Source organism: Podarcis muralis, chromosome 14 (genome assembly GCF_964188315.1).
Source record: "Podarcis muralis chromosome 14, rPodMur119.hap1.1, whole genome shotgun sequence".
Lineage (NCBI taxonomy): Eukaryota > Metazoa > Chordata > Lepidosauria > Squamata > Lacertidae > Podarcis > Podarcis muralis.
In genome coordinates, this window is record NC_135668.1 from 39561116 (window position 1) to 39582968 (window position 21853).

Consider the following 21853-nt stretch of genomic DNA (forward strand, 5'->3'; position numbering starts at 1 on the left):
GTCTTACATAGCTAAGTTGTGAGGATTGCCCATTCTGTACAAGCACACACACACACATACACACAGCCTCCCAAGTACTGTATGTCACAGTACTCCACTGGAGCTTGAATTTGATCAGAATATAAGCCAAGTTGTAATAGGCCTCTTACTACCTGAAAATATTTCTTTGGATAGAATGATTCAGAGAAACAAGGGCTTCAAGTGGATACCAGCCCATGCTTCTTTATATTTATCCCAATGTCCATTCTGCTTTATGTTCTCAATTTTCTGGAATACCAGGAAGAGTTATAGATTCAAGGACATGGGAGAAGACTCATCAGAGCTATCATATAAACTGCCTGAGTCAACCCCCTGTTCCAGAGGCCAGCTAGAGCTTTGACAGCTAATGAGATTGACTGGTAACATTTTGGTAATTCATTGTACCCATCACCTTTAAGGGATGGAACATCTCCAATGACCCATCACTCCTTCCATAGACTAAAGTTATGATATTTTCAATTACCAAAGCAGTATTCTCTGCCACCAGTGTACCATCACACTGAATGGAATAAAACATGTAATTCAGAGAATCATCTGCAACATGCATTGTGACAGTTAAACATGGAGACAGACATAAGGTGGCACCATGAACTCAGGAGGTCACAACAGGGATCTTGAAATTGTCCAACACTGATAGGCTTAAGGACCTCAACACCAATTCTGATAACAAATCAATCAGCCTGTTACTCAGTAGTCCAGTAACAGAATCCCTGGTTCTCAGGCCTGGCACCGGGCATAATTGCCAGGTTGGTTCCCTTATAAAGTTCCTGTTTGAATGGTGGCCAAAGTGATGTTGTAGAGCAGCAGCTGCAGGCTCAGTTAGCTCCACTCCTTGAGTTCTCCAGAGTTGGAAGAAAGGCCAGAAGGAGGAATAGCCCTTAATGCTCTAATCCCACTTCTTCTTTTCCTCACCTGCTCAGGCTTCATTCAAAAGCCCTACCATCCTGTCCCCCATACATTTCTAATAGAGGCATGCTCCACCTTAACAAATAGCATTGTACATTGCTATAACCTGCCCATCAACCTTGTGGTGGAGGGCAGTTAAAAAATTAATAGCACTTAATAGTGCAAATTAATACTACAAATCAATAGTACTTAAGTTAAAATATTTTCCTTATTAGTAGGGACAAAGAAAAACAAACCACTCCATAACTATAGCATTCTTCTGCAGCTGTCTCCTAGAGAAGACAGTTTCCTTGGGCCTTCGTTCACAAAGTAAAGGTAAAGGTAAAGGTAAAGGTACCCCTGCCCGTACGGGCCAGTCTTGACAGACTCTGGGGTTGTGCGCCCATCTCACTTAAGAGGCCAGGGGCCAGCGCTGTCCGGAGACACTTCCGGGTCACGTGGCCAGCGTGACAAAGCTGCATCTGGCGAGCCAGCGCAGCACACGGAAACGCCGTTTACCTTCCCGCCAGTAAGCGGTCCCTATTTATCTACTTGCACCTGGGGGTGCTTTCGAACTGCTAGGTTGGCAGGCGCTGGGACCGAGCAACGGGAGCGCACCCCGCCGCGGGGATTCGAACCGCCGACCTTTCAATCGGCAAGCCCTAGGCACTGAGGCTTTTACCCACAGCGCCACCCGCGTCCCATGTTCGTTCACAAACGAACTTTGTCGTTCACAAAGTACCCACCACTATATTATCTCCCCCAATCTCTCTGTTTCCTTCCTTCCTTCCTTCCTTTATCCAAAATTTTTTCAAGATGGAAGTCAAAATGCCATACATGGGTTTCCAGAACAGTCTTCCAGACCCACTTAGTTTCAGCACGCGGTTGCATAATGTGCCTTCAAACTTTGACCTTGATGTCATGCTTGCTCCCTCCAGGACAATTGCTCTTGAGATCACAGCTTAAGGCACTGGCTTAGTCTTTTGTTATCCCGGAGTGTGCTGGAGTAAATACCTTCCTTTCCAAGTGTGAGAGACATAAACTACTAAAAAGTGCTTCAAACAGTTGAATATTGCAGATTGCAACACACCAACAATATTCAGATGCTATGAATCTTGATCTAAAGTGTTTGTATTTATGCACTTCCCTGCCAAAATGAATGTGGAATTAATTTTCAGGTTATTAATGTTTGGACATCTGACAAGCCACTTCTCAAATTGTTTTGAAAATTAGGTTAACTCTGGGCATGGTGCCAGTAGGAATGTGAGAGAGGGGCCTCTAGTTATGCTACCCCGTAAGGTTTGATTAAATTGTGAAACCCAAACAAATCATAAGAAAGACAAAGGCTGCATTCTGCACAACTTTAAAAAATCTTTAAGCAGTGATTTCATAAAACAAGTACATTTTTATAGGTATCTTTAGCAAGTCACGCTGCATTTTCTGTAATGTTCTAATATTAGAAATATGCCGTGAAATTAATAATGTAGTTCATGTTTAAACTGTATTGATATATTTAAAAAATCAATAGTTCCAAAGTAACCTTAAAAACATCAATCTTCTCTCTGCATGTTGAATAAAATGTTCCACTCAGTGCACTTAATATTTAAAATGAAAGGTGTTGAAGCTCCCAGCCTGCCTGGAAGTTCCAGTATCTTGCTCAGAAATCTTTTATGCTAATCCTAGATCTTTGGCTCCAGGCTGAAATTTCTCAGTGGTGAGAGGAAACATGGCCTCCACTTTAACAGAGATGTTATTACTGCACATGTTTCAAACCTGAGTGCCGGCATTAAATAAAAGAACTTCTGAAACTGATGTCTTGTGCCAAATGTAGGCATGATGCCCACAGTTTTGCCCTCTGTGCTTTTTGTAGTTTTCTGAGCTGTGGACTTCAGACCTAATATGTGTCTTGTCACAGTTCATGCTGTGGCATGTCTTAGAGCTTGATCCTATGCATGTTTTTGGCTGCAATTCTAAACATATTTTCCAGCAAGTAAGTTCCACTGAGTACAGTGCAATGTATATCTGAGTAAACATGTGTAAGATTCTGTTGTTAGCTCCCTATTTACCATTTATTTAGCTTGCAAGGATTATTTGCATCCTAAGTCAAAGTGGAGATTTATGCAGTGGGGGAGCCTACATTAATGGTGATTTTATTTTAGGAGCAAAGAGGTAATCTAATATGCTGTTCTTAGATGCTTGAAATTTGTCTGCATTCATGGAGACTTTTTGCTGGTAAATCTGCATCTGTGTAAGTTAACAGGAAATAAGTCCTATTGAGCTTGTGGTGATTTACTTCTGAGAAAACACATTGGGCTATGAAAGGATAATAATAAGTGGATACTCATTACATATTTGTTTTAAAGGGATCTGAGACACTCAAGGCAGATCACAACTAATCTGTGAGCAATGAAAGTTTGATCAAGGTCAGAAAAAAAACTACTGCAATCCAAAAAGGCTGGGAAGCAGATAATGCCAGCCAAAAGCCTTAGTTTGAGTAGAAACTAAATTAATATGAGATAACTGTGATGCAGTCAAAATATTACCCTTGGGGATGAAATCTGTATGAAAGTGTACTTATATATAGCATCTAAATATGAACATGCATTCTGCATTTTGGATAAATGCATACTTTAAAATGGATATTAACAGTTACTTGCATTGATTACCATAAATATTCCAAAACACTTTTGTTCCTGTCTGAAGATAGATGCTCACAGTAAGTGGCCTATGACAGCAGATGTAAATACATGTTTGCCATCCACCTTGTAATACTGTTGTAATACGCCAACTATGCGGCTGGGTAGTGTTTGTGAGGTTATCATTGGACAATTCTCATCTTATTTTGAATCCCAACAATGGATTCCATGCACAGAAGCCCTGTTCCACACACAAGAAAAAAAGCATGGAAAATACATTATAGCAGCTCAGGCATTGCATGAAATGCTATGGAAGGATAGCCTGATTGCCATGCAATGTAATTCACACACATCTCTGTTCACTCATTGTAATACATTAAAAACCCTTCTGTGAAACTGTAGGTAGATAAGCAAATACTGAAAATAAATGTTAATATATAGCCATCCTTTCCCCACCTTTAAAATGCTTGAGAGAGATCTGCAGTTGTTGTCAAGGCTCTGCTGTTACCATAGATGCAGTTCTGAAATAAATAGAGCTGCTTAGTCCTTAATGGAGAATCACAAATATTGCATTAGTGGCACAGCCCTTCAAAAAAGTTAGGACCCAACAGAAATCTAAAGAACCATAAGCCACTGTTTTCAGCAGGATGACACTGCTTTATTTTGCTCTTTATTGTCACTTTTCTATGTATTTCCACTTTTAACTTCACACATTTGAAAAGTGCCTAGAAGAATATGCCTTCTTTCTCCACTGCCTCCCATTTTTAAAAATACAATACATGGTGCTCCAGATTGCTGACCAAGTTTCCTCAAATTATTCAGTGGGTCACAAAATATTTATTGTATTCCTGTCCTAAAATTTCCAGTGGACATCTGTCAAAGAGATAATTAGGTTCATGCCCAATTAGCTTCACAAATGCTATAGCATTAGGCATTCTCAGTCTCCAACTCACCGCAACATGTAATCTTTTGTTCTAAGTTGTCAGATCACTTTTGGCTTAGTTTTTTAAAAACAAGATGAGAATGAGTAAACTAACACACCAAAATAACACAATGGTAGGGAAAAAAAGAAGGAACTTAATGGGTTTTACCTAGCTAACTTACTCAGAGTAAACCCATTGAAATCAATATATCAGTAAGTTAATCAAGTATTTAATATTTTTGTATATTTTAATGTAAAAATATATTTTGGTTGTCATTGATACTCAGTATTGTGTATGTGCATCCTATGACCATGATGGTCAAAACAATAATAAACTGTACAATACAACCTATGCTTGATAGGACTAATATGGGATACAACTCGACTTTTATAAGTACTTGTATCCAGTTTATTTTTTTTAAGATACGTTCCACAAATTCCAGGAACTTGAAAGTTACCATATCTGGTCTCCAGTTCTGTAGCAGGGTCCTTCATATTTGCATAATACAGTGTGTCACAAGCAAGAAAGCAGAAGAGGTTAGGTCTTGTATCAATAGACTGAAGGCGTTCATCTCTACGTACTTCCATCCTTATTCCAGACATCATGATATATCAGTATATTGCGATGTTGAAAACCAGATATTGCTCAGCCCTAGTGATGAGACATCTTTCCATTGTTAGAATGTGAGTATTTAAGCAGTCAGGGCTCTTCACAAGATCCATTTGTTTATCTGGGTACGAGGTTTCATTTTGCTGGGATATGTATTCATCCCTGAAAAGCAGAGTGTCATCTCTAAGGTGAAATTAAACCTAGTATGCACTTCCATCAAAGGTGTTGTAATAATCACATGCTTCCAAAACTCTATTGCTTTATTTTGTGTCATTTTATAGTCAACCCTTCCTTGAAAATGCTAAAGGCAGTGTACATTATTCTCTTCCACTCTCCCATCTCTCTCTCTCTCTCTCTCTCTCTCTCTCTCTCTCTCTCTCTCTCCCTCCCTCCCTCCCTCCCTCCCTCTTCCATTTCAGTTGCTCTGTGAGAGAGGGACTGGCCCAAGTTACCTAGTGATCTACATTTTGGAGTAGGAATATGAACTTGGGCCTCTCTGGTCTTATTATCATATACTTGTCCGATGGCCACACCTCTAGCTAGTAATAGAGTCTTTAATTTGATTTTTAAATACCCGTTTAGGGGTCCAGTTGGTGCAAATGTGCATTTATGTTAAATCAACTGAAGAGTAAACATTTTCATTGAACCAAGTGCAACCTTTCCTTGTCCCTTCTTAAAGAGGTTGGCAATGGCATATAGAAATGTAGTTAATTGTGAGCTTACCAGCTAAGAAGGATTTTATAATGGATGGTTTTGGTTCCTGGGATTCAAAATTTAATGAATTTAGGCATAATACTCAGCCATGTGCTTATGCAGTTAGGGATTTTGGGTTTGGTTTTAATAGAATATTAATCTCAAAATAGAAAATGTAGTGTGCATTGAACCTGGTGTGATAGTGTGAATTCTGGAAATTTTCAGTGAGCAGCATTACTATTAAAGATTCATAGGTGTTCTCAATGCTTAGGTTATAAGCTGAAGGTAGTATCCAAAGAAAATAGCTGTGCAAATATTTTTAAAGTCCTCTTTCTGTGTTTTTTAAAGCAGGTATGGAGAAGCATGTACATCATCCTCCTTTAAGGCATTTGAGGAAGAGATTCAATATACATATTAAATTGAAGTTTAATTATTAACTGAATTGCTGTTTTTGAGTAGCACTTGCAAGTGTTGCAATTAAGTGATACAATTAGCTTCCATGGAAGCAGATTCTTAGGTGTTACCTTGGTTGCAAACTATTCTGCCTGTAATGGATATTGTGCTATTTGTTATATAACTACTTTAAGTTCCCCCTGTTGACCTGTTAACAACTGATCAAGCTTCAATATACTGGACTTTTCCATGTATAAGACGAGGTTTTTTTTACTCTAAAATAATGTTTGAAAATGGGGGTCATCTTATACCCTGAGAGTGCATGGGGGGGGGGGGACAGGTGATTGGTTGCAGCCTCGAGCAGGAGCTTGTCAGCGGTGATTTGGTGTGTGATTGCAAGGGCTGCTTTGGATTGGCTGCTGCTGCGGTAATTGTGTGGGTGATTGGTTGCTGCAGAAAGGGCTGTTTTGGATTGGCTGCTGCTGCGACATGGGTGTGCGATTGGCAAGCGGGCACATCTGTTGGATTCTGCGATGTGAGCGATTGTAAGCGTTTTCATCCTGGTTAGTGATTTTCAGCATCCCCCCCCAAAAAAGCTCAACAACTATTGGCTATCCTCTCCCCCCCCCCAAAGCTCAATAACTTTGGGCAATCCTCCCCCCAAAACTCTCAACAACTCTGGGCCATCTCCCTCCATTTTCTTAAATTTGAGCCCCCCAAAATAGGGGTCGTCTTATACAGGGTGTGTGTGTTATACACAGAAAAATACGGTATATTATCCTGCATTGATTGTTGTTGTTGTTGCTACTGCTGGAAACTGATTTCTTTTCCAGATAAATGCCTGTTTTGCTTTGTCTCCAAACACAGAAAATTGTGCTACTGTATTTACACTATTAGAATAAATGTAATTCACAGAAGTTCATGTACTGGAGAGATGTTCTCAAAAAGCAGCTGGAAAAGTGTCCTGTTGTACACATAGGAAACAAACATGAATTTCCTTCCTCTGTAGTTTAATTCTAACGTTTTCCTTGCTTTGTTTGAATCAAGGGCTTGCTGGATGTGAATAAACAGAGCAGCACCTGCAAGTTTGTCATAAATGGAAATAGCTTGATAGCTAAACATAACAATGAAATCATAAAGAAATTTAACTGTTCATTAAAAGCTCAGTAAACATCTATCAGCATTAAGAAAATACATGAAAATACTGTAAAGGAGAGGAAATACTGCATAAGAGTTTATGACCATTTCATATGGGGATTCCATTCCCAGCCCCCACATGAATTGGCGGGACACATATGAACACACCCTACCTTGTTATGCCTCATTATGCCCTTTTAGTGATGTGTTTTGTGATCCTTTCTGTCAATTCCAGGTTCTGTGCTGTGCATGTGTCTTTCAGACGTGCATTAATCAGTCATTGCCTGTATTGCTTTTAGAAATCAGTGATGAATGGCAATATCGTCGCCACCTAAAATATATTTTTGTGTCTCTTTATGAACTGTCCGCTTTGAAGGCCTCAGCATCTCCTTTAGTGTTGGAGAAAATAGTTGGATTTTGCAGAAAGCTAAATCCATAATAGTAGTTTATAAGTGTTTATTGCAGTGTTGTAAATTGGATATTCATGATCTTTGATATGAATGGAATATGGAGTTAGTGTTTCAGTTCATTTCGAATCCAGTGTCCACTAATGCTTGTACATGGAATAGCAAAGCGTAGATGTCATGATATCTGAACTGGACCATTGTTGTCCACTTTCTCTTTCTTGCTGTATAGTTTGCCTAAGATATGTAAACGTCTTTGGAAGTACTGAGTGCAAAACATCCCCAGCCTGGTGCTTTCCAGGTGATTCCCATCATCCCTGACCATTGACTATGTTGGCTAGTACTGATGGGAGTTGTAATCAAAAACATATGGAGGGTACCAGGTTTGAGAAGGCTGCTGTAAAGGCTAACTACAATTAAACAACCTGGCACCTTTTTGTATGTGACTTTTCCCTATGCAAAAACTATGCAAGTAAACTTTTGTGAACTAGTACCCATCAGGTTCACTAGCTTTGTTAAGATTCCAGTATTGGAATTTGACAGTTGGAAACTTCCTGTACAGTGGTACCTCGGGTTAAGTACTTAATTCGTTCTGGAGGTCCGTTCTTAACCTGAAACTGTTCTTAACCTGAAGCACCACTTTAGCTAATGGGGCCTCCTGCTGCCGCTGTGCCGCTGGAGCACGATTTCTGTTCTCATCCTGAAGCAAAGTTCTTAACCCGAGGTAATATTTCTGGGTTCATGGTTCTTACATTCCAGGTTCCTTTTCCCCTGGAGAAGACCCTGATGCTGGGAAAGATGGAGGGCACAAGGAGAAGGGGGCGACAGAGGACGAGATGGTTGGATAGTGTTTTCGAGGTTACCAGCATGAGTTTGACCAAACTGCGGGAGGTAGTGGAGGACAGAGGTGCCTGGCGTGCTCTGGTCCATGGGGTCACGAAGAGTTGGACACGACTAAACGACTAAACAACAACAACAATATTTCTGGGTTAGCGGAGTCTGTAACCTGAAGCGTATGTAACCTGAGGTACCACTGTATCTTTTTGGGAGATGCTTGGGCATCAGAAGATTATGTCTAGTGGAATATTGGTAATCATTAGTGTGTAGATTTGGAGTGTCAAGTTATGGGTGAATGAACACGTTGTGCTGTTAAAAAGTGGTAGGCCTGGCAGCAAATATTATTTGTATTGTTGTTTTTTACCTTCTTTGCCACATAATTCATATGTATTATCAGACTTTTCTTCTGATAGTGAATTAGGGCAGAAAAACCTCAGGTATCTGGGACTTAAATGCCTAAAGATCTGCTTCTGGTGTCTAGGCATTTAAAATATTAAATCAGTTCTGTATAAGGTTGGCACTTTAAAAACTTTGGTGCTGGCTTCAGTCAAAGCTGGTGTTTCCCTGATTATAAAATGCCCTCCCTCGTGTCTGTCCCCATCATTATTAACTTTCAAGAGGCATTTGGAAACACTCCTGTGTATTACCCAGGCATTTTGGTGACTGAAGAAAACTGTTCCTGGGAACTATGAGATCACTTCATGAAATAATGTTTTTAACCGTAACTGCTTTTAGAATGCTTTTAACTGTAGCTGCTTTTTAAATGTTTCAACTATAATTGTTTTCAGGATATTTTAATTGTTTTAGTATTTTTTCATTTTTAAATTATGGGTGTGTTTGCCACCCTGGGCTGCTTTGGGAGGAAAGGTGAGATATAAATGCAATAAATAAATAAATAAATATGAGAACCTGGACAAAAATATAGTGCTATCTTTTCTAGTGCTTTCTAGCGCTATCTATGACAGTTCAAAACTTGCTGCATATAATTTTTGAATGCTTGTTTTCCTTGGAATATCCTCAGTTGGAGGCAGCAAGGCTTCCAAATACCAGTTGCTGGAAACCACAGGAGGAGAGTGCTCTTGTGCTCATGTTCTGCTTGCTGGTTTCCCACAGGCATCTGGTTGATGGGATGCTGTGAGAATGGGATGCTGGACTAGATGGGCCATTGGTCTGATCCAGCAGGCTATTCTTATGCAGTGTTCTTACATTCTTACATTCCATGTTGAAGGATATGTTTTGGAATTTATGGTAAAGCCATTGATCACTTTCTTGGCCTTCCTATTTTTTACATGCCCTTTGTAACGGTTGTCAAAGAGAACAAGAGTTATTTTGCCTAATTTTGCCTTAGTTCATAACATTTGTTTTCCTCCAATCAAGGCTCTTTTTATATTGCATATATCCATAGCAATAAGAATTGAGAGTAACTGGAGCAACTGTTGCTAGGTACTGTGACTCTGTTTCCAAGTTTATATTAGAATTCATAAGTAACCCTTTATGAATAAAATAAGAAATATAATAGAAAAGGCAAATAAAGCCTAACTTCATTTATATGCAGATAATTTGACATTTCAGTCAGAAGAAATTTGGATTTCCAAAATGCATCTTAGCAAGTGATTAATTTTTGGCATTTTAAACTGTCCTAATTTATTGTTTCCCTGTAGTTTAATTTCAAATGGAGGCAAAGGTACAGCAAAGCTGTTGGTACACTTCTAATTTCATGTACATTTATTAACATGTCTCATTGATTTTAGTGGAATTTAGTTCCATATGAGCATATGCAATTAAATTGAATTTTATCTTATTGATGGAAATGGTGCTGAAGTCACTAAGCAATTTACATTTGTGTAAGAATTTTAATAGGAATTCTGCTCTGAAAAGATTCCTCTAATGATGTATCTATTTCAATGAACATGTGGGAGTTTGGGGAATGTATAATGTCATAAAATGGGAGCAGGGTTATGACAAGCTATACTTTCTAAAAGCTAATTATTAAGCAGTTAGCAGCTACATATGATTGTAAATTTGATTAAACCCCAAAGCCACTTCTCTTTTTCTATACATGTAAATATAGTTAACCTTAGAAATGCACTTGACTGTTTATAATGTACAAAGAAGCACATTTTCTGGAACATAGGCATGGAAATCTCCAAAATCTGCTTTGCCACTGCCAAAAAATAGCATATTAATTAAGGAAACATGAATGAATGCACTTTAGCAACCCTACCCCTCAGTTCTTTAACCTGGTATTCTAGGCTCCCTATGAATTTTCTTTATTTGAAATCTTATATTACAGAATTAGCTGTGCTTTACGCACTTTTACACTAAGCTTTCCCAGTCTTCTCTAGGGACGCGGGTGGCGCTGTGGGTAAAACCTCAGTGCCTAGGACTTGCCGATCGCATGGTCGGCGGTTCGAATCCCCGCGGCGGGGTGCGCTCCCGTCGTTCAGTCCTAGCGCCTGCCAACCTAGCAGTTCGAAAGCACCCCCGGGTGCAAGTAGATAAATAGGGACCGCTTACCATCGGGAAGGTAAACGGCGTTCCGTGTGCTGCGCTGGCTCGCCAGATGCAGCTTGTCACGCTGGCCACGTGACCCGGAAGTGTCTGCGGACAGCGCTGGCCCCCGGCCTATAGAGTGAGATGAGCGCACAACCCTAGAGTCTGGCAAGACTGGCCCGTACGGGCAGGGGTACCGTTACCTTTTTACCTTCCCAGCCTTCTAGACCCTTTGAACTCCCAACAGTGTCACCTAGCATGGCCAATGGTCAGGAATGATGTGAATTGTAGTCCAAAACAAATAGAGGGCAACAAGTTGAAGGAAGGCTGCTCTACATTTTTGCTCTCTCCCCATCTGGCAAAACTAGTGGTTGGGATCCCAAACATGTGGTTAGTCCTAGAGGTTTTAACCACTAGGAATTTCATATCTACCACCAGAACCTAACCTCTTTTACAGCTAAATGATGCGCTTGACTCCCAATGTGTATGTGGCTTTGTTTAGTTGAATTATTATAGCTAATAATAATAATAATAATAATGGTAATATAAAGCATGACCTAGCCAGTGCTATACACTTTAATCTCCAATTTATTTCAGTGGAATAGTTAAACATGTGCTTTAGCAGAGAACATTAAAGCACAGATGGTAGTGGCACTGTTACAGAAGAAAATGTGTTTCTTCTAAAAAAAACCCAAAACATTAACTGGAATATCTCTGCATCTGACCCACCAGGAAGTGGCCCCTGTGCCACTCTGGTATCCTATGAATCAAACATCAAATGTTACTTCTGGTGATAAATGGTGAGACTTGAGACTCCAGCACACCATGGGTGAGCAGATGGTTGAAAGCACGTATACCACACATTTTTTAAAAAGTTGACTGTTGAGAAGGCAGCACTTCAGATGAAAAGCCTTCCAATCTGCAAAGGCTTTTAAAGGTAATCACCTGCACTTTGAACTGGGTCTGGAAACAAATTGGTAGCTAGTGCAGTTCTTTCAACAGGGAAGTTACATGCTCCAAGTAAGCATCTCCATATAATAGCCTGGCTGTGGGAGTATGGGAGGTGATGGTGGAGTAGCTTGATAGCCAGCAAGATGAACACATAATTTTCTAGCTCCTGGTTTTATCTGCTAATAAATCAGCTTATCAGACCTGATGCTTGAACTGAAAGAAATGCATTAAAACATGGACAGTGAAACAAAGATCTCAGCAACAGTTAGATCTGAGTTTAAAGTCCCACATTCCCATCTGAAATAGACTGGAATTGCTAAGAACTTAGGGAGACAAAACTGAATATTAGATGGCAAAGAGCTACCTGAAGCTGTAAAAAAGTGCCAAACTTGTGGGGAAAGGGCCAGGTGACGGAGAGTATAGATTGCAAAATTAAAATGGGGAATCATTCAGACTTGGACTAAGAGCTAATATAGGGGATGCTGTTAGAAATTAAATGGTCTGTGAGAAATACCGTATTTTTCGTCCCATAGGACGCACTGGCCCATAGGACGCACCTAGTTTTTTGGGCTTGCTGATAGCTTGCTGAAGCCTGCATTCACCCCATAGGACGCACCCAGATTTCCCCTTCATTTTTGGAGGGGAAAAAGTGCGTCCTATAGGGCAAAAAATACGGTAGAAGGGGAAACGCAATGCACTTTTTACTCCACTGCATCAGTTACAGTTGTCCTGATGTGAAATTGACATTAAGAAAGAACATGACATTAAGAAAGAGGTCTCCAGGAATGGACTACTTATACAATTTCCATACCCTTGCAAATGGTGGTGGTTAGCAACAATAAATCCAAATCTCACTAGGTAATGGGGGTGACTCAGTGCCCACCCCTTGCAACCATCCTCAGCCCACCTGGTGGCAAACAGTGTTGACACATCCTAATGAATCTTCCAGAGTTAAAGAATGGCCACTATACCAATTTTACACTGCTTATACAGCGGTGTTTCTTGTCAAATCAAGGCCACAGTAGTATATATGAATTTTACTGGCACTCATTAGTGACCTTGGCTAGGACAGAAAGAACATTTGACTGTGGAATAGAAGGCAAGCAAGGCTGGATAATAAAAAAGGCTTCAAGAGGAGAGATGAGTCATAGACATACAAAGATAAAAGCTTTGCAAATGATACACCCACAGAATCTTATCATAAGCAACATTTTACTTTAGCTCCTATTAATGGGAGTTTTGAGAAATTATGTAAGAACTTTAAAGGGCTCACTCTTAACTTGATGGGAGGTTACGAAAGAGAATATGTAGCTAGCCAGAATATTCCACTTGGGAATCAGAAAGCTTTTTTTTTTAAAAAAAATGCTGTTAATATTAGTAGCTCCTTACTTTAGCTGGACAGCTGTTAAGAGTTGTATGGAAATCAAGGGTTGTATGGAGACAGTTTGTAAAACAAACCCCAATATTTGATTATTATTTTTGCCTTTGTGTCTATTAAAAATACAAGAAATGTACCGTATTTTTCGCCCTATGGGACGCACCAGCCCATAGGACGCACCTAGATTTTTTTGGGGGGGGAATAAAGGGAAAAAAATTATTCCCCCCTCCCCCCCCAGGTGCGGGGCTGGGGCGGGGGAAGCCCGAGCTTCCCCCGACGCCAGCCCCAGAATGGGACCCAGAGCGATGCTGAAGCTGCATGCAGATTTGGCATCGCTCTGGGAGCTTGCGGGGCTGGGGGCGGGGAAAGCGGAGCTTGTGGGGCTGGCGGTGGGGCTCTCCTGAAGCCTGGAGAGTGAGAGGGGTCGGTGCGCACCGACCCCTCTCGCTCTCCAGGCTTCAGCGAAAGCATGCATTTGCCCCATAGGACGCACACACATTTCCCCTTCATTTTTGGAGGGGAATAATTGTGTCCTATAGGGCGAAAAATACGGTATATATTTGCTCATGCTTTAATAACTACAGGTTTGTATAACAGCATTATAATATTGGTGGTTTTATTTTCAATCCCTTAGCTATGAATCCCTAGTATGGAGTTTACTCTTTCATAGCAGTAGTGTTTTGCACTGACATTTTCATCAAGGCGTCTACCAGCTGTAGCCAAGAAGAGTCCCTTTTCTGTTCAGTCATTTGCAATCACCTGTATACATAATTAACATTAGTTCTTATGTGGTCCCCATGGAGAAAGGTATTTAAAGTCACCTGGGCTTCCTTTGACACCTTAAAAAAATTACTCAGATTATGGTTCTAGATTCAGATAGGTGGCCATGTTGGTCTGACACAGTCTGTATGTGTGTGTGTGTATATACAGTATACAGTAGCACCTTAGAGACCAACTAAGTTTGTTCTTGGTATAAGCTTTTGTGTGCATGCACACTTCTTCAGATACAGATTATGGTGTCTGTGAAAAAATGGTACTCAGTTGGGCTGTTCTTAACTTGCTATGTGAATACATATTTTGTTTTATTGTTTTATTGAGAGCCAAACTGCATATGCAAACTGAACCTCATGACATTTTTTAAGATTGAAAGTGGAGAAATGGTGAGGAATGGGAAGGGGGGAACTTAATATTTTACCTGATTGCAATTTCCAGTTTCCTTGCATCAGTTCCTCCCTGTGGGGGTAAATATCCAGGGGAAATGGGAAGTTTTGCATTTATTTCTTTTACCTTAAGCTTAGTTTCAATAGATTATGGGAACAAGGGGGCTGGGCCCAAAGGCTTCAAGATAAAAGAAGGTTTTGCAAAGGGTTTTGAAGTAGGTAAAGGTAAGGTAAAGGACCCCTGGACGGTTAAGTCCAGTCAAAGGTGACTATGGGGTGCTTCGCTCATCTCGCTTCAGGCAGAGGGAGCTGGCGTTTGTCCACAGACAGCTTTCTGGGTCATGTGGCCAGCATGACTAAATCACTTCTGGTGCAACACACAGGTGTTCTAGCGTACTGTTTTGGGCATAGGGGGCATCAAAGGAGAATGAACAGAGTTATCTGAGGGGACAGAAGACTTTGGGAAGGAGCTATGAATGGGTAAAGCTAGGTATCCATAGGAGGAGAGAGATAAAGGGGCCATGATGATAGAAGGCTTTGAAGGTAAGAATAACTTGTGGATCTAGGTGTAGTTATTGAATATCTGCATGTGATTACTTTTGATCCATTTTGACAACTTGTTGGCACTAAACTGTCCTCTGTTGTCAATATTTCCAGCTGTTTGAACACAATGGAACACTTGGGAACAGTAGAGCCAGAAGATGATTCAGGATTATTACCACGCCTAGCACCTAGTCCACACAGTGAGGCAGTTGCTCATGAATTTCAGGAACTCTCCTTGCAACCCATCCAATGTTTGCCTCCCCTCAATGAAAGGAAGAACGGTGAGTACAAAATATGACTGATATTTGGTGTAGCTATTAAACAAAACTGAATTGTTACTTTTTTATTTAAGTGTTCTGTGATTTTACGCCCACTGAAAAAATGAATATCTGAATGTTGTCCAATAATGTTGCAAAATATGCCATATACTCTATCATAAACATTTATACATGTTTCCCTGCTTGAAATACCAGGTGTTCATCCAGTGCTTGCCTAATGTATTCAGCACATCTGATGAATGCTGAGTACTTCCAAAAATATTAATATCTAGTTTTGGAGTTATCAGTTTTACATTTACTTTATTGGGCATTTATGGAACTTAGTGGTTGCTAGTTTCATCTCTTCCTTTTCTGTTTCTTTTGGCTAAGAGACAGGAGATTTTAATCAGGGCATGTCTGTTCTAAAACTGAAACATGTTTCCATTTGGTGTGGTCTTCATTCTTTGCATTTGTTTAGCAAAGCTTGCATTTGTATGTGGTCATCTGCTGCTTGTTCCCTGTACAGTTGTTTCCTATGTACTTGCAGCTGTGTTCTAAGGCATTTGGGTTTACCTTAAAGAGATGCCTGGCTATAATTTGTGCACTCCTAACAGTAAACAATTCTACTGTCTTTTAAAATTTCTATAATAACTTAACATGGAGGCAACTGAGGACAATTTTTGGAACGGGGTTAGAAAGTATCAAGTAAAGAGCAATAGCAAATCCTACCATCTGAAGCAGAAGCAGTGTACAAGAATAACAATACAGTTGTCAACACCACTGTTTCCCATTTCCTCGTAACATCCAGATTTCAGCAATGCATTTTACGTGGGTCTTCCTCTAAAGCTTACTCATAAATTTCTGTTGGTTTGAAATACAACAGCCTGATTATTGACTGGAACTGATCAGTCAGAACATAGCTGACCAGTATTGAAATCACCTTACTGGCTTCTGATCTGTTTAATTTAAAGTGCTGGTCTCAACCTTTAACATCTAAAGTTGTATACCTTTTGGGACCCAAGTTTTTAAAGCAAAGGAACCATTCGTATAAACTTGCTCAGTTAGAAGGATTGAGTTGTATCCAGTGGGACTTCCTCTTCCTTTCCTGCAAGCCCCTCCTGAAATCTGCTCCAGAGGATTCCCTCTAGATTTTGATGGGTAGAAGGGGAGAGAGGGCAAAGTTGTGTTGTGTGAGAGGAGCGCAGTGTTGGATGCAACCAATAGTTATCAGAGACCCTCTGCTGTCAAAAAGTGAGGTGGATTCCTTAATATCATCTTCAGGAATGCTCTCCTATAGGATTTGATTAGGTTCTTGCGGGAGGTATTTTTATTGTCTGGACTTGTTAATGCTTTTAATCTCTTTAATGTTGCTATGGTTTTTTGTTGTTGTTTTTTTGAGGATGTTTACTTGTGATTGTTAGGTTAGGTTTTACCATTGATCACTGTTTCTTCTATTTAATTTTGAGATGGTTTTAATGGCTGGTTGAGCCATCTTGAAAATTAAGTTTTGTAAGGTATGAAGCAAATTCTTTAACAATCCCTTGACAAGTTGCACCTTTTTATAGAGGGGTAAACAGAACCATGAAGAAAAGTTAACACTCCTTAATCCAGCATAGTCTTTCTCATAATGACACTTCACTGTGCTCTAATAGTATCAGTTTTATGAGAAATTGGTGCTTCATTTAATCAGAAAATGTTAGAATTGTATCCAGTGTTATTCCTACTTAGAGTAGACCCATTGAAATCAGTGGACCTAAGTTATGTCTATTAATTTTAATTCTACATATGTAGAATTTCAGAATGTCAAGCTTTGTGATGAAAAGATCCTTATGTGGAGAAGAGAAGGAGATTAGAGCATGAGAGCAGATCCAAATGCACATTCCATTGGAAGTAATGCAGTGCTGGTAGGCAACATCTGTATTCCTGTCCTGCGCATGGAAGCATCTTCTCTGAATCAGATCAGTTATCTTTAGCTACCCTTGTCTGTTCAAACTTAAGGCTTGCTATGCTTATGCATAAATACTTAGCATTGGATGCACCAGCACCTAAGAGAAGCATAAAAAAGGCTGTAGTTTTGAAAAGCTCTGTTAAAAAGAAAGTCTGGCTGGACTTACTTCTGAGAAAACAAGTGTAGGATCATGCTGTGCATGTATCTAATTTTCTTGGCTTTGGCTCTTTAGCATAAGGAAGGTAGCACAGTGGGTTTGTACAAGAAATGCTTCCAAGTTGATTCACAACTTGAAAATGAGTGCTTAGATTTTATAGCATCTTATTGGTGATTTATTCTGAACAGACTGGATTTCTTCCAGCACTTCCAGCACTCTTTTCAACCTAGAATTTGGACAGGTATTTATTGTAGTTTCCTTTGCAGCCTGAAACAAATTATTCAACCTCTGCGTGTTGTGACTTGATTCTGCAGCTCATATTAAGAGTAAACTTTTTCTGAAAGAAGACACCTTCAGAAAGTTGGCGAGTGTGCTTTATTTCATTTGATCATATACGAGTCAAACTGGTAGTTTCTAGCTTTTTATTTTTTAAAAAAAGGTTGATTTGTACATTCAGTACTCAGTTCTTTTATCTTCATTTTCCTATTTCATTGTGGATCTGTTCTGACAAGAATTCTCCTTGTGCCTTAACAGTACTATGGTAACAACTGGCAAGAATCCATTGCTATTGTCTCATGGAGGTGATGGGCATTCTCACTGCAGTTTTGATACTTGAGGATGTTTTTTTACGGGCAAGATAATGGACAGCCAGGTTTGATATTAACTTCGAAGGAAGATCTTGATGGTTTGCTTTTTAAACATAGGAGAATAAGGACATTTAAGTTCTCAGGGCATATGGTATGGTGAGGTGCCAGCTGAGGGGGAGAAACTGGAGAGGGTGAAAAGGGAATTAACCTGCTAAAGCTGTAATAGGTTTCTTGGATTGAGTGGAGGGAATAAGATTTTATGAGAAATTTGTTATGAGATTTTTTTGCAGGGGGAAATCTCCCCCACTTTGTTTGTTTTGTTTCTTTTTAAAAAATGAATTCATCACACTTTTAAATAGTCATGAGTACAGTCAGACAAAAAAAATACTCTGTTGCTGTTTTACCAGTACATCTGGAGTTTAAAAATAACATCGTACATCATGTCTAATAGAGTTCAGTGGGTCATGGGTACAACCATGAACAGCTTTTTTGATTACATCATAAAAACACATATAAGGGGTTCGTCTGTCTTCTCAGCTTGGGATCAAATGTGGACTAGGAGACTGCAGGAAATTTTCTGTCCTCTGAACTGTTTGTTGTACACAGCAAGTAGTTAAGATCAACATTCCCAAAATGTAACACCTTTAAACACGTTCATCAAAAGGTACCTATCTTGGATTTTGATTCTTGAAGGTCCTTTTCCCTAAGTTTAGGACCTGCAACTTAAATCCAATGTTAGAGATACTTTGTATAGCCTACAGATTTTCTTCAAAGTCCTGTAAACCTCCAGCTTTCCTTTTTGAAAACATTTTTTTAAACTCAAGTTAACAGGTTAAGACACAATTTCATCCAGGCAGAGACTCTAAATGGGCAAAATATATATGGTCCTGAATGACATCCATATATCATGTTGGGCAAGCCTATCATACGATTCCTTAAAGTTTTGGCTCATTTATTTCAGCCCTTTGTGTTCCTAGTACATGTCATCTTAAGGTTGAAAGGAGTGACACCTCCAGCTCCCCAATTCCACAATAATGAAATTGTACTCTTGAGTTTGGTTTCAAATGCTACCTACACCAGATTAACGTGGTCAGTGTTTTACATATGCTAGCGTTTGGGAAGTGTGCAGGAAGGCAGCTTTTTGTTGGTTTGGAGATTGCACATGAGTTTCTTTAGTATTTAAAGCCAAACAAGTATTGTTGCCCAAAGTGAACATGAAGCATTTTTAGTTCTTCGTAGTAAAGAAAGCCAATGACCAGTACTAAATAACCATTTTTTGAAGAAATGAAGAGCCTTGCAGATATTGTTGGATTGTAATCCTCTCATCCATGATAATTTGCAATGTTAGCTAGTGCTGGTAGGAGTTGAAGTCCAAGCGCATTTTGAGGGCCACAGTTTCTTCATCCCAGTATTATTGCTTAAAGAGGCGCATGTAGTCTACATGGGTTTATTAAACTAGACAGCTGTGCACAGACTTGTGGGTTTCTGAATGTAGCCCTGACAGAACATTGGTTCTCTCTAATTTAAGCATCAATTAAATACTACACTGATTCAGATTTACTGGTTACACAGCATGATCCAGGGTTGTCTCCTGTAACTTCAGTGGATTTTAAAAATTCCTTTTCACAACTCTGTCTACCCTATCCTAGCACCTCAGTGCCTGATGTTTTGAAAAAGACTTGAGTAGGGCTGGGGGGGGGGGAATAATGTGATGTGTGAAATAATTTTGACCCTTGGTGAGAATGTACATGTTATCTAAGGGATGGCATCTCTTATGCTATAAGAAATGCGAAGAGAGACTTTGTATATACTGGTTTCCCGTTCAGTCTGTCATTGTTACTAGTACTGCCAGTTCCCACAATCCTAACATTCCCTGGGCATCAGTCAGTGTCTGCAAGGAACAATTTTCATGTGAAAAGCCCACAGGCCAAGACTCAGTAGTCTCTAGAGAGCTGACCTCTGAAGTTGAGTCTCTTCTGACATTTTCACAAGCTACTTGAAGTGATTTCTGCAGATTCATTCCATTTGGTAAACTTTTGAACAAAATCCCTGTCCTTTTCAGTAAGATTTATTAAAGCCATTTCCCCCTTTCTCAGTGACAGAATGATGCAATTAAGATGGGAGATGTCTCTGGTGACTAAGTATGATGAAAAATATTGTTTACTGATTCTTATTTTTAAGAAGGAGTACAAAAAGAGTCCATGGTGTTGTTTTACTTCCAGACATTTCTTGTTGATAATGAAGTATTTTGCTGGTAATTAATGTAATGTCCACTTTTTAAAACTAGTTTTTTTAAAAAATTATCTTTTAGGGGGCAAAATGTTAAGTGTAGTGGTTCTCTCTAGATGAATGTTGATAATTTTCTAGTTTCAGTGAAATTACCCTTAGCAGTGTTGTATGCTATTGATGTTCTAAAAATGACCTGTCATTAGGAAAAGATATTGGTGGAATAATTTTCAAAGAGTGGGTTACTGTAAGCGTTGCCAATCCTTTTCTTTCCATGAGCACATTTCAAATTTCTTCATCCCTCCTCCCCCCCCCCAAAAGTTACAAAGTTTTCAAGGGTTTGGGGTAAAATACAGCTTCAATAGTGTTAAAATGCATAGGTGTAGCCAAGATTTATTTTATGGGGGGCAGGCTTTATGTTGGGGGGCAGAACTGAGATATCTGTGATGCAATTGGCCAGTTAGTTAAGGATTTCTATTTATTTACTTGATTTAGGTGGGGCAGCTGCTCCCTCTGCCCCTCCTGGCTACGCCCATGTTAAAATGAATCCTCTTGAATTTGCATGATGTTACACAGGGTCCTATAGCAGCAACTGTTAAATTAAAGCTTACATTGGCAGACTGCAAAGTAAAAAATCATAGATATGGTGTCTGGGACAAAAACACTGATTCAAGGCATGGATACTCATCATGGTTCATTTTTACATAGGATGTCAATCAATTATATCTATGCACTTAGAGGTGACCTATGATTTGACTCATGATTTTAGGGCATAGTTTGTAAACAATTATGATAATCCGTAAGGATCTGTGCCTCACATCCATGTTTTTGCACCAAGGCAGTACTAGAAAGGGCCAGATCTTTGATTTTCATGGTTCAATCAGTGGAGACAGATGGGATATGTGACTTGATAGAAGGGTGTATCTGTCTGCCTGGGGACAGGTAGCCCATTACAAACTTATGAAATTTCAAGTGGATCCATTTTACTAGATTGTGTGCGTTTCCATCTCTCTGTTTCTCTGGTACCTTATTTCTCCCAACTCTTGTAGCACCATGTCTTCTCCACATTGCACAGTTTGTTTTCCTCTCGCATTCCCAGTCTCAAATTTCTCCCCTTTTTCTCATACCATGTCAGGTGCTTCGCTGTCTGTTCAGCTGCTGATGTGCTGATCTAAGTCTTGGAAACCACATAGTTCAAGAGATTACAAAAAGTTCATTGAAAACTAAACACAGCAACACTATTACGCCAACACAACATACAGCTGAAAGAGGAACTGGGAAAGAGTGTCCACCTTCCCACTTCCTGTTTCACATTCATGCATTTCAAGGCTCAGATTGGTAGCTGATAAAAAAGCTATATATGTGAACTATATTCTTATGAGGAAAAATTGCCACAAACACATCTAAGGGATTGCTTACTGGGAGCTCAACTCTTCACTTTACTGAATGTTCACATTTAAGGCATCTGTTCTTTGATTTTAAAGCAGCCATGGGGAGGGTCCAATCAGGATTCGAACAACAGAGTATTGGGGAGAGGGTTTAATTGAGTCCCCCAGTGAAAACCAAATATCCCTTTTCCCCAGGGCAAATTGCAACT

The 21853-nt window shown here is 39.7% G+C and overlaps 2 protein-coding genes across 4 annotated transcripts in view; one reads left to right on the forward strand and one right to left on the reverse strand.

Annotated features, from left to right (window-relative positions):
• LOC114584321 (nucleoside diphosphate kinase 3) overlaps window positions 1–21853 on the reverse strand; it is a 261547-nt gene that overhangs the window by 55385 nt on the left and 184309 nt on the right. The window lies entirely within an intron of this gene.
• The window catches only part of MRTFB (myocardin related transcription factor B), a 97118-nt gene that overhangs the window by 13303 nt on the left and 61962 nt on the right, over window positions 1–21853 (forward strand). For all 3 annotated transcript variants that reach the window (XM_028706078.2, XM_077918477.1, XM_077918476.1), the window contains one exon: window positions 15196–15362. In XM_028706078.2, coding sequence (XP_028561911.2) covers window positions 15209–15362 — 154 coding nt within the window. In that variant the 5' untranslated portion in view covers window positions 15196–15208. The remainder of the gene's footprint in view (window positions 1–15195; window positions 15363–21853) is intronic.